The sequence below is a fragment of the Neolamprologus brichardi genome, chromosome 12 (genome assembly GCF_056152115.1).
Source record: "Neolamprologus brichardi isolate AB-2024 chromosome 12, ASM5615211v1, whole genome shotgun sequence".
NCBI lineage: Eukaryota > Metazoa > Chordata > Actinopteri > Cichliformes > Cichlidae > Neolamprologus > Neolamprologus brichardi.
Genome location: NC_142115.1, coordinates 18,457,512 through 18,471,964, shown reverse-complemented (window position 1 = coordinate 18,471,964; position 14,453 = coordinate 18,457,512). Strand labels below are relative to the sequence as shown.

General features: G+C 42.3%; 1 protein-coding gene across 1 annotated transcript in view; it reads left to right on the top strand.

Annotated features, from left to right (window-relative positions):
- The window catches only part of vcana (versican a), a 48,070-nt gene that overhangs the window by 17,533 nt on the left and 16,084 nt on the right, over positions 1-14,453 (top strand). Inside the window, exons 9-10 of the mRNA XM_087849071.1 lie at positions 324-8,624; positions 9,336-14,315. Coding sequence (XP_087705197.1) covers positions 324-8,624; positions 9,336-14,315 — 13,281 coding nt within the window. The remainder of the gene's footprint in view (positions 1-323; positions 8,625-9,335; positions 14,316-14,453) is intronic.

Here is a 14,453-nt window from a genome sequence, read left to right as displayed (position 1 = left end):
TGGAATCAATACCGCTATCACTTGCAGTAACACAACATGTTGATACAGATGAGACTAAAGTACCATCCCTTACCAGTGTTCCAGATGGTGAGGTTGAAAGTGACAGCAGTCAACCTACCGTAATGGAGTCGTTTGCTTCTGTCAGTCCGTCAACAATGAAGTCAGAAACGACATCCTTCCTGAGTGCCACAGATAAAGATTTTTCTGGAGACAGCACTACTGTTTTCCCTGAAGTCTCAAGCATCATAACAACAACAGTGCTTTCAAGTGATACTTCAAAAGGTGCTTTTACTTCATCCTCATCTGTCTTCAGTACTCAGAAGCCAATATCAGTGTCATCTGGTACGGAAAAATCTGACACCACAAGCACGTTCGATGAATATTCATTAACACCAGAGGAAAGTTCTTTTTTGACATCAACAGAAGAGGGCTCAGGACATCAGACGCCTGAAATGATCCGAAATCTCACTGCACTTCCCACAGCTTCCACAAAGTTCACCACGGAGAAGTCAACAGCAACTCCAGCTGACGTTTACTCCAGTGCTCTCTCAGATCAGACAGAAAAGACTTCTGTTTCTCCTTTGACTGATAAGACAATGACCTATTCGGACACAACTTCAATGGATGTAGAACTTTCAAGTGATGACACCACAGATATATTGAATGCAACCTCTGTTTTCAGTGGAGTATCCCCATCTGTATCCAGCACTGTGGAATCAATACCGCTATCACTTGCAGTAACACAACATGTTGATACAGATGAGACTAAAGTACCATCCCTTACCAGTGTTCCAGATGGTGAGGTTGAAAGTGAAAGCAGTCAACCTACCGTAATGGAGTCGTTTGCTTCTGTCAGTCCGTCAACAATGAAGTCAGAAACGACATCCTTCCTGAGTGCCACAGATAAAGATTTTTCTGGAGACAGCACTACTGTTTTCCCTGAAGTCTCAAGCATCATAACAACAACAGTGCTTTCAAGTGATACTTCAAAAGGTGCTTTTACTTCATCCTCATCTGTCTTCAGTACTCAGAAGTCAATATCAGTGTCATCTGGTACGGAAAAATCTGTCACCACAAGCAAGTTCGATGAATATTCATTAACACCAGAGGAAAGTTCTTTTTTGACATCAACAGAAGAGGGCTCAGGAGATCAGACACCTGAAATGATCAGAAATCTCACTGCACTTCCCACAACTTCCTCAAAGTTCACCATGGAGATGTCAACAGCAACTCCAGCTGACGTTTACTCCAGTGCTCTCTCAGATCAGACAGAAAAGACTTCTGTTTCTCCTTTGACTGATAAGACAATGACCTATTCGGACACAACTCCAATGGATGTAGAACTTTCAAGTGATGACACCACAGATATATTGAATGCAACCTCTGTTTTCATTGGAGTATCCCCATCTGTATCCAGCACTGTGGAATCAATACCGCTATCACTTGCAGTAACACAACATGTTGATACAGATGAGACTAAAATACCATCCCTTACCAGTGTTCCAGATGGTGAGGTTGAAAGTGAAAGCAGTCAACCTACCGTAATGGAGTCGTTTGCTTCTGTCAGTCCGTCAACAATGAAGTCAGAAACGACATCCTTCCTGAGTGCCACAGATAAAGATTTTTCTGGAGACAGCACTACTGTTTTCCCTGAAGTCTCAAGCATCATAACAACAACAGTGCTTTCAAGTGATACTTCAAAAGGTGCTTTTACTTCATCCTCATCTGTCTTCAGTACTCAGAAGCCAATATCAGTGTCATCTGGTACGGAAAAATCTGACACCACAAGCAAGTTCGATGAATATTCATTAACACCAGAGGAAAGTTCTTTTTTGACATCAACAGAAGAGGGCTCAGGACATAAGACGCCTGAAATGATCAGAAATCTCACTGCACTTTCCACAGCTTCCACAAAGTTAACCACAGAGAAGTCAACAGCAACTCCAGCTGACGTTTACTCGAGTGCTCTCTCAGATCAGACAGAAAAGACTTCTGTTTCTCCTTTGACTGATAAGACAATGACCTATTCGGACACAACTCCAATGGATGTAGAACTTTCAAGTGATGACACCACAGATATATTGAATGCAACCTCTGTTTTCAGTGGAGTATCCCCATCTGTATCCAGCACTGTGGAATCAATACCGCTATCACTTGCAGTAACACAACATGTTGATACAGATGAGACTAAAATACCATCCCTTACCAGTGTTCCAGATGGTGAGGTTGAAAGTGAAAGCAGTCAACCTACCGTAATGGAGTCGTTTGCTTCTGTCAGTCCGTCAACAATGAAGTCAGAAACGACATCCTTCCTGAGTGCCACAGATAAAGATTTTTCTGGAGACAGCACTACTGTTTTCCCTGAAGTCTCAAGCATCATAACAACAACAGTGCTTTCAAGTGATACTTCAAAAGGTGCTTTTACTTCATCCTCATCTGTCTTCAGTACTCAGAAGCCAATATCAGTGTCATCTGGTACGGAAAAATCTGACACCACAAGCACGTTCGATGAATATTCATTAACACCAGAGGAAAGTTCTTTTTTGACATCAACAGAAGAGGGCTCAGGACATCAGACGCCTGAAATGATCCGAAATCTCACTGCACTTCCCACAGCTTCCACAAAGTTCACCACGGAGAAGTCAACAGCAACTCCAGCTGACGTTTACTCCAGTGCTCTCTCAGATCAGACAGAAAAGACTTCTGTTTCTCCTTTGACTGATAAGACAATGACCTATTCGGACACAACTTCAATGGATGTAGAACTTTCAAGTGATGACACCACAGATATATTGAATGCAACCTCTGTTTTCAGTGGAGTATCCCCATCTGTATCCAGCACTGTGGAATCAATACCGCTATCACTTGCAGTAACACAACATGTTGATACAGATGAGACTAAAGTACCATCCCTTACCAGTGTTCCAGATGGTGAGGTTGAAAGTGAAAGCAGTCAACCTACCGTAATGGAGTCGTTTGCTTCTGTCAGTCCGTCAACAATGAAGTCAGAAACGACATCCTTCCTGAGTGCCACAGATAAAGATTTTTCTGGAGACAGCACTACTGTTTTCCCTGAAGTCTCAAGCATCATAACAACAACAGTGCTTTCAAGTGATACTTCAAAAGGTGCTTTTACTTCATCCTCATCTGTCTTCAGTACTCAGAAGCCAATATCAGTGTCATCTGGTACGGAAAAATCTGTCACCACAAGCAAGTTCGATGAATATTCATTAACACCAGAGGAAAGTTCTTTTTTGACATCAACAGAAGAGGGCTCAGGAGATCAGACACCTGAAATGATCAGAAATCTCACTGCACTTCCCACAACTTCCTCAAAGTTCACCATGGAGATGTCAACAGCAACTCCAGCTGACGTTTACTCCAGTGCTCTCTCAGATCAGACAGAAAAGACTTCTGTTTCTCCTTTGACTGATAAGACAATGACCTATTCGGACACAACTCCAATGGATGTAGAACTTTCAAGTGATGACACCACAGATATATTGAATGCAACCTCTGTTTTCATTGGAGTATCCCCATCTCTATCCAGCACTGTGGAATCAATACCGCTATCACTTGCAGTAACACAACATGTTGATACAGATGAGACTAAAATACCATCCCTTACCAGTGTTCCAGATGGTGAGGTTGAAAGTGAAAGCAGTCAACCTACCGTAATGGAGTCGTTTGCTTCTGTCAGTCCGTCAACAATGAAGTCAGAAACGACATCCTTCCTGAGTGCCACAGATAAAGATTTTTCTGGAGACAGCACTACTGTTTTCCCTGAAGTCTCAAGCATCATAACAACAACAGTGCTTTCAAGTGATACTTCAAAAGGTGCTTTTACTTCATCCTCATCTGTCTTCAGTACTCAGAAGCCAATATCAGTGTCATCTGGTACGGAAAAATCTGACACCACAAGCAAGTTCGATGAATATTCATTAACACCAGAGGAAAGTTCTTTTTTGACATCAACAGAAGAGGGCTCAGGACATCAGACGCCTGAAATGATCCGAAATCTCACTGCACTTCCCACAGCTTCCACAAAGTTCACCACGGAGAAGTCAACAGCAACTCCAGCTGACGTTTACTCCAGTGCTCTCTCAGATCAGACAGAAAAGACTTCTGTTTCTCCTTTGACTGATAAGACAATGACCTATTCGGACACAACTTCAATGGATGTAGAACTTTCAAGTGATGACACCACAGATATATTGAATGCAACCTCTGTTTTCAGTGGAGTATCCCCATCTGTATCCAGCACTGTGGAATCAATACCGCTATCACTTGCAGTAACACAACATGTTGATACAGATGAGACTAAAGTACCATCCCTTACCAGTGTTCCAGATGGTGAGGTTGAAAGTGAAAGCAGTCAACCTACCGTAATGGAGTCGTTTGCTTCTGTCAGTCCGTCAACAATGAAGTCAGAAACGACATCCTTCCTGAGTGCCACAGATAAAGATTTTTCTGGAGACAGCACTACTGTTTTCCCTGAAGTCTCAAGCATCATAACAACAACAGTGCTTTCAAGTGATACTTCAAAAGGTGCTTTTACTTCATCCTCATCTGTCTTCAGTACTCAGAAGCCAATATCAGTGTCATCTGGTACGGAAAAATCTGTCACCACAAACAAGTTCGATGAATATTCATTAACACCAGAGGAAAGTTCTTTTTTGACATCAACAGAAGAGGGCTCAGGAGATCAGACACCTGAAATGATCAGAAATCTCACTGCACTTCCCACAACTTCCTCAAAGTTCACCATGGAGATGTCAACAGCAACTCCAGCTGACGTTTACTCCAGTGCTCTCTCAGATCAGACAGAAAAGACTTCTGTTTCTCCTTTGACTGATAAGACAATGACCTATTCGGACACAACTCCAATGGATGTAGAACTTTCAAGTGATGACACCACAGATATATTGAATGCAACCTCTGTTTTCATTGGAGTATCCCCATCTCTATCCAGCACTGTGGAATCAATACCGCTATCACTTGCAGTAACACAACATGTTGATACAGATGAGACTAAAATACCATCCCTTACCAGTGTTCCAGATGGTGAGGTTGAAAGTGAAAGCAGTCAACCTACCGTAATGGAGTCGTTTGCTTCTGTCAGTCCGTCAACAATGAAGTCAGAAACGACATCCTTCCTGAGTGCCACAGATAAAGATTTTTCTGGAGACAGCACTACTGTTTTCCCTGAAGTCTCAAGCATCATAACAACAACAGTGCTTTCAAGTGATACTTCAAAAGGTGCTTTTACTTCATCCTCATCTGTCTTCAGTACTCAGAAGCCAATATCAGTGTCATCTGGTACGGAAAAATCTGACACCACAAGCAAGTTCGATGAATATTCATTAACACCAGAGGAAAGTTCTTTTTTGACATCAACAGAAGAGGGCTCAGGACATAAGACGCCTGAAATGATCAGAAATCTCACTGCACTTTCCACAGCTTCCACAAAGTTAACCACAGAGAAGTCAACAGCAACTCCAGCTGACGTTTACTCGAGTGCTCTCTCAGATCAGACAGAAAAGACTTCTGTTTCTCCTTTGACTGATAAGACAATGACCTATTCGGACACAACTTCAATGGATGTAGAACTTTCAAGTGATGACACCACAGATATATTGAATGCAACCTCTGTTTTCAGTGGAGTATCCCCATCTGTATCCAGCACTGTGGAATCAATACCGCTATCACTTGCAGTAACACAACATGTTGATACAGATGAGACTAAAATACCATCCCTTACCAGTGTTCCAGATGGTGAGGTTGAAAGTGAAAGCAGTCAACCTACCGTAATGGAGTCGTTTGCTTCTGTCAGTCCGTCAACAATGAAATCAGAAACGACATCCTTCCTGAGTGCCACAGATAAAGATTTTTCTGGAGACAGCACTACTGTTTTCCCTGAAGTCTCAAGCATCATAACAACAACAGTGCTTTCAAGTGATACTTCAAAAGGTGCTTTTACTTCATCCTCATCTGTCTTCAGTACTCAGAAGCCAATATCAGTGTCATCTGGTACGGAAAAATCTGACACCACAAGCAAGTTCGATGAATATTCATTAACACCAGAGGAAAGTTCTTTTTTGACATCAACAGAAGAGGGCTCAGGAGATCAGACGCCTGAAATGATCAGAAATCTCACTGCACTTCCCACAGCTTCCACAAAGTTCACAACGGAGAAGTCAACAGCAACTCCAGCTGACGTTTACTCCAGTGCTCTCTCAGATCAGACAGAAAAGACTTCTGTTTCTCCTTTGACTGATAAGACAATGACCTATTCGGACACAACTTCAATGGATGTAGAACTTTCAAGTGATGACACCACAGATATATTGAATGCAACCTCTGTTTTCAGTGGAGTATCCCCATCTGTATCCAGCACTGTGGAATCAATACCGCTATCACTTGCAGTAACACAACATGTTGATACAGATGAGACTAAAGTACCATCCCTTACCAGTGTTCCAGATGGTGAGGTTGAAAGTGAAAGCAGTCAACCTACCGTAATGGAGTCGTTTGCTTATGTAAGTCCGTCAACAATGAAGTCAGAAACGACATCCTTCCTGAGTGCCACAGATAAAGATTTTTCTGGAGACAGCACTACTGTTTTCCCTGAAGTCTCAAGCATCATAACAACAACAGTGCTTTCAAGTGATACTTCAAAAGGTGCTTTTACTTCATCCTCATCTGTCTTCAGTACTCAGAAGCCAATATCAGTGTCATCTGGTACGGAAAAATCTGACACCACAAGCAAGTTCGATGAATATTCATTAACACCAGAGGAAAGTTCTTTTTTGACATCAACAGAAGAGGGCTCAGGACATCAGACACCTGAAATGATCAGAAATCTCACTGCACTTCCCACAGCTTCCACAAAGTTCACCACGGAGAAGTCAACAGCAACTCCAGCTGACGTTTACTCCAGTGCTCTCTCAGATCAGACAGAAAAGGCTTCTGTTTCTCCTTTGACTGATAAGACAATGACCTATTCGGACACAACTTCAATGGATGTAGAACTTTCAAGTGATGACACCACAGATATATTGAATGCAACCTCTGTTTTCAGTGGAGTATCCCCATCTGTATTCAGCACTGTGGAATCAATACCGCTATCACTTGCAGTAACACAACATGTTGATACAGATGAGACTAAAGTACCATCCCTTACCAGTGTTCCAGATGGTGAGGTTGAAAGTGAAAGCAGTCAACCTACCGTAATGGAGTCGTTTGCTTCTGTCAGTCCGTCAACAATGAAGTCAGAAACGACATCCTTCCTGAGTGCCACAGATGCAGATTTTTCTGGACACAGCACTACTGTTTTCCCTGAAGTCTCAAGCATCATAACAACAACAGTGCTTTCAAGTGATACTTCAAAAGGTGCTTTTACTTCATCCTCATCTGTCTTCAGTACTCAGAAGCCAATATCAGTGTCATCTGGTACGGAAAAATCTGACACCACAAGCAAGTTCGATGAATATTCATTAACACCAGAGGAAAGTTCTTTTTTGACATCAACAGAAGAGGGCTCAGGAGATCAGACGCCTGAATCTTTCAGAAATCTCACTGCACTTCCCACAACTTCCTCAATTTTCACCACAGAGATGTCAACAGCAACTCCAGCTGACGTTTACTCCAGTGCTCTCTCAGATCAGACAGAAAAGACTTCTGTTCCTCCTTTGACTGATAAGACAACGACCTATTCGGACACAACTTCAATGGATGTAGAACTTTCAAGTGATGACACCACAGATATATTGAATGCAACCTCTGTTTTCAGTGACGTATCTCCATCTGTATCCAGCACTGTGGAATCAATACCGCTATCACTTGCAGTAACACAACATGTTGATACAGATGAGACTAAAGTACCATCCCTTACCAGCGTTCCAGATGGTGAGGTTGAAAGTGAAAGCAGTCAACCTACCGTAATGGAGTCGTTTGCTTCTGTCAGTCCGTCAACAATGAAGTCAGAAACGACATCCTTCCTGAGTGCCACAGATAAAGATTTTTCTGGAGACAGCACTACTGTTTTCCCTGAAGTCTCAAGCATCATAACAACAACAGTGCTTTCAAGTGATACTTCAAAAGGTGCTTTTACTTCATCCTCATCTGTCTTCAGTACTCAGAAGCCAATATCGGTGTCATCTGGTGCGGAAAAATCTGTCACCACAAGCAAGTTCGATGAATATTCATTAACACCAGAAGAAAGTTCTTTTTTGACATCAACAGAAGAGGGCTCAGGAGATCAGACGCCTGAAATGATCAGAAATCTCACTGCACTTCCCACAACTTCCACAATGTTAACAACAGAGGAGTCAACAGCAACTCCAGCTGACGTTTACTCCAGTGCTCTCTCAGATCAGACAGAAAAGACTTCTGTTTCTCCTTTGACTGATAAGACAACGACCTATTCGGACACAACTCCAATGGATGTAGAACTTTCAAGTGATGACACCACAGATATATTGAATGCAACCTCTGTTTTCAGTGACGTCTCTCCATCTTTATCCAGCACTGTGGAGTCAATACCGCTATCACTTGCAGTAACACAACATGTTGATACAGATGAGACTAAAGTACCATCCCTTACCAGTGTTCCAGATGGTGAGGTGGAACGTGAAAGCAGTCAACCTACCGTAATGGAGCCGTTTGCTTCTGTCAGTCCGTCAACAATGAAGTCAGAAACGACATCCTTCCTGAGTGCCACAGATAAAGATTTTTCTGGAGACAGCACTACTGTTTTCCCTGAAGTCTCAAGCATCATAACAACAACAGTGCTTTCAAGTGATACTTCAAAAGGTGCTTTTACTTCATCCTCATCTGTCTTCAGTACTCAGAAGCCAATATCAGTGTCATCTGGTATGGAAAAATCTGTCACCACAAACAAGTTCGATGAATATTTATTAACACCAGAGGAAAGTTCTTTTTTGACAACAACAGAAGAGGGCTCAGGAGATCAGACACCTGAAATGATCAGAAATCTCACTGCACTTCCCACAACTTCCACAATGTTAACCACACAGGAGTCAACAGCAACTCGAGCTGACGTTTACTCCAGTGCTCTCTCAGATCAGACAGAAAAGACTTCTGTTTCTCCTTTGACTGATAAGACAATGACCTATTCGGACACAACTCCAATGGATGTAGAACTTTCAAGTGATGACACCACAGATATATTGAATGAAACCTCTGTTTTCAGTGACGTATCCCAATCTGTATCCAGCACTGTGGAGTCAATACCGCTATCACTTGCAGTAACACAACATGTTGATACAGATGAGACTAAAGTACCATCCCTTACCAGTGTTCCAGATGGTGAGGTTGAAAGTGAAAGCAGTCAACTTACCGTAATGGAATCGTTTGCTTCTGTCAGTCCGTCAACAATGAAGTCAGAAACGACATCCTTCCTGAGTGCCACAGATGAAGATTTTTCTGGAGACAGCACTACTGTTTTCCCTGAAGTCTCAAGCATCATAACAACAACAGTGCTTTCAAGTGATACTTCAAAAGGTGCTTTTACTTCATCCTCATCTGTCTTCAGTACTCAGAAGACAATATCAGTGTCATCTGGTACGGAAAAATCTGTCACCACAAGCAAGTTCGATGAATATTCATTAACACCAGAGGAAAGTTCTTTTTTGACATCAACAGAAGAGGGCTCAGGAGATCAGACACCTGAAATGATCAGAAATCTCACTGCACTTCCCACAACTTCCACAAAGTTCACCACAGAGAAGTCAACAGCAACTCCAGCTGACGTTTACTCCAGTGCTCTCTCAGATCAGACAGAAAAGACTTCTGTTTCTCCTTTGACTGATAAGACAATAACCTATTCGGACACAACTCCAATGGATGTAGAACTTTCAAGTGATGACACCACAGATATATTGAATGCAACCTCTGTTTTCAGTGACGTATCTCCATCTGTATCCAGCACTTTGGAATCAATACCGCTATCACTTGCAGTAACACAACATGTTGATACAGATGAGACTAAAGTACCATCCCTTACCAGTGTTCCAGATGGTGAGGTTGAAAGTGAAAGCAGTCAACCTACCGTAATGGAATTGTTTGCTTCTGTCAGTCCGTCAACAATGAAGTCAGAAATGACATCCTTCCTGAGTGCCACAGATGAAGATTTTTCTGGAGACAGCACTACTGTTTTCCCTGAAGTCTCAAGCATCATAACAACAACAGTGCTTTCAAGTGATACTTCAAAAGGTGCTTTTACTTCATCCTCATCTGTCTTCAGTACTCAGAAGCCAATATCAGTGTCATCTGGTACGGAAAAATCTGTCACCACAAGCACGTTCGATGAATATTCATTAACACCAGAGGAAAGTTCTTTTTTGACATCAACAGAAGAGGGCTCAGGAGATCAGACACCTGAAATGATCAGAAATCTCACTGCACTTCCCACAACGTTTTCAAAGTTCACCACGGAGAAGTCAACAGCAACTCCAGCTGACGTTTACTCCAGTGCTCTCTCAGATCAGACAGAAAAGACTTCTGTTTCTCCTTTGACTGATAAGACAATGACCTATTTGGACACAACTCCAATGGATGTAGAACTTTCAAGTGATGACACCACAGATATATTGAATGCAACCTCTGTTTTCAGTGACGTATCCCAATCTGTATCCAGCACTGTGGAGTCAATACCGCTATCACTTTCAGTAACACAACATGTTGATACAGATGAGACTAAAGTGACATCCTTCACCAGTGTTCCAGATGGTGAGGTTGAAAGTGAAAGCAGTCAACCTACCGTAATGGAATCGTTTGCTTCTGTCAGTCCGTCAACAATGAAGTCAGAAACGACATCCTTCCTGAGTTCCACAGATGAAGATTTTTCTGGAGACAGCACTACTGTTTTCCCTGAAGTCTCAAGCATCATAACAACAACAGTGCTTTCAAGTGATACTTCAAAAGGTGCTTTTACTTCATCCTCATCTGTCTTCAGTACTCAGAAGACAATATCAGTGTCATCTGGTACGGAAAAATCTGTCACCACAACCAAGTTCGATGAATATTCATTAACACCAGAGGAAAGTTCTTTTTTGACATCAACAGAAGAGGGCTCAGGAGATCAGACACCTGAAATGATCAGAAATCTCACTGCACTTCCCACAACTTCCACAATGTTAACCACAGAGGAGTCAACAGCAACTCCAGCTGACGTTTACTCCAGTGCTCTCTCAGATCAGACAGAAAAGACTTCTGTTTCTCCTTTGACTGATAAGACAATGACCTATTCGGACACAACTCCAATGGATGTAGAACTTTCAAGTGATGACACCACAGATATATTGAATGCAACCTCTGTTTTCAGTGACGTCTCTCCATCTTTATCCAGCACTGTGGAGTCAATACCGATATCACTTGCAGTAACACAACATGTTGATACAGATGAGACTAAAGTACCATCCCTTACCAGTGTTCCAGATGGTGAGGTGGAACGTGAAAGCAGTCAACCTACCGTAATGGAGTCGTTTGCTTCTGTCAGTCCGTCAACAATGAAGTCAGAAATTACATCCTTCCTGAGTGCCACAGATGCAGATTTTTCTGGAGACAGCACTATTGTTTTCCCTGAAGTCTCAAGCATCATAACAACAACAGTGCTTTCAAGTGATACTTCAAAAGGTGCTTTTACTTCATCCTCATCTGTCTTCAGTACTCAGAAGCCAATATCAGTGTCATCTGGTACGGAAAAATCTGTCACCACAAACAAGTTCGATGAATATTCATTAACACCAGAGGAAAGTTCTTTTTTGACATCAACAGAAGAGGGCTCAGGAGATCAGACACCTGAAATGATCAGAAATCTCACTGCACTTCCCACAACTTCCACAATGTTAACCACAGAGGAGTCAACAGCAACTCCAGCTGACGTTTACTCCAGTGCTCTCTCAGATCAGACAGAAAAGACTTCTGTTTCTCCTTTGACTGATAAGACAATGACCTATTCGGATACAACTCCAATGGATGTAGAACTTTCAAGTGATGACACCACAGATATATTGAATGCAACCTCTGTTTTCAGTGATGTATCACCATCTGTATCCAGCACTGTGGAATCAAAACTGCTATCACTTGCAGTAACACAACATGTTGATACAGATGAGACTAAAGTACCATCCCTTACCAGTGTTCCAGATGGTGAGGTTGAAAGTGAAAGCAGTCAACCTAACGTAATTGAGTCGTTTGCTTCTGTCAGTCCGTCAACAATCAAGTCAGAAACAACATCCTTCCTGAGTGCCACAGATGAAGATTTTTCGGGAGACAGCACTACTGTTTTCCCTGATGTCTCAAGCATCATAACAACAACAACAGTGCTTTCAAGTGATACTTCAAAAGGTGCTTTTACTTCATCCTCATCTGTCTTCAATACTCAGAAGCCAATATCAGTGTCATCTGGTACGGAAAAATCTGACACCACAAGCAAGTTCGATGAATATTCATTTACACCAGAGGAAAGTTCATTTATGACATCAACAGAAGAGGGCTCAGGAGATCAGACACCTGAAATGATCAGAAATCTCACTGCACTTCCCACAGCTTCCACAAAGTTCACCACAGAGAAGTCAACAGCAACTCCAGCTGACGTTTACTCCAGTGCTCTCTCAGATCAGACAGAAAAGACTTCTGTTTCTCCTTTGACTGATAAGACAATGACCTATTCGGACACAACTTCAATGGATGTTGAACTTTCAAGTGATGACACCACAGATATATTGAATGCAACCTCTGTTTTCAGTGACGTATCCCCATCTGTATCCAGCACTGTGGAGTCAATACCGCTATCACTTGCAGTAACACAACATGTTGATACAGATGAGACTAAAGTACCATCCCTTACCAGTGTTTCAGATGGTGAGGTGGAAAGTGAAAGCAGTCAACCTACCGTAATGGAGTCGTTTGCTTCTGTCAGTCCGTCAACAATGAAGTCAGAAACGACATCCTTCCTGAGTGCCACAGATGCAGATTTTTCTGGAGACAGCACTACTGTTTTCCCTGAAGTCTCAAGCATCATAACAACAACAGTGCTTTCAAGTGATACTTCAAAAGGTGCTTTTACTTCATCCTCATCTGTCTTCAGTACTCAGAAGCCAATATCAGTGTCATCTGGTACGGAAAAATCTGACACCACAAGCAAGTTCGATGAATATTCATTAACACCAGAGGAAAGTTCTTTTTTGACATCAACAGAAGAGGGCTCAGGAGATCAGACGCCTGAAATGATCAGAAATCTCACTGCACTTCCCACAGCTTCCACAAAGTTTACCACAGAGAAGTCAACAGCAACTCCAGCTGACGTTTACTCCAGTGCTCTCTCAGATCAGACAGAAAAGACTTCTGTTTCTCCTTTGACTGATAAGACAATAACCTATTCGGACACAACTCCAATGGATGTAGAACTTTCAAGTGATGACACCACAGATATATTGAATGCAACCTCTGTTTTCAGTGACGTATCTCCATCTGTATCCAGCACTTTGGAATCAATACCGCTATCACTTTCAGTAACACAACATGTTGATACAGATGAGACTAAAGTGACATCCTTCACCAGTGTTCCAGATGGTGAGGTTGAAAGTGAAAGCAGTCAACCTACCGTAATGGAATCGTTTGCTTCTGTCAGTCCGTCAACAATGAAGTCAGAAACGACATCCTTCCTGAGTGCCACAGATGCAGATTTTTCTGGAGACAGCACTACTGTTTTCCCTGAAGTCTCAAGCATCATAACAACAACAGTGCTTTCAAGTGATACTTCAAAAGGTGCTTTTACTTCATCCTCATCTGTCTTCAGTACTCAGAAGCCAGTATCAGTGTCATCTGGTACGGAAAAATCTGACACCACAAGCAAGTTCGATGAATATTTATTAACACCAGAGGAAAGTTCTTTTTTGACATCAACAGAAGAGGGCTCAGGAGATCAGACACCTGAAATGATCAGAAATCTCACTGCACTTCCCACAGCTTCCACAAAGTTCACCACAGAGAAGTCAACAGCAACTCCAGCTGACGTTTACTCCAGTGCTCTCTCAGATCAGACAGAAAAGACTTCTGTTTCTCCTTTGACTGATAAGACAATAACCTATTCGGACACAACTCCAATGGATGTAGAACTTTCAAGTGATGACACCACAGATATATTGAATGCAACCTCTGTTTTCAGTGACGTATCCCCATCTGTATCCAGCACTGTGGAGTCAATACCGCTATCACTTGCAGTAACACAACATGTTGATACAGATGAGACTAAAGTACCATCCCTTACCAGTGTTCCAGATGGTGAGGTGGAAAGTGAAAGCAGTCAACCTACCGTAATGGAGTCGTTTGCTTCTGTCAGTCCGTCAACAATGAAGTCAGAAACTACATCCTTCCTAAGTTCCACAGATGAAGATTTTTCTGGAGACAGCACTACTGTTTTCCCT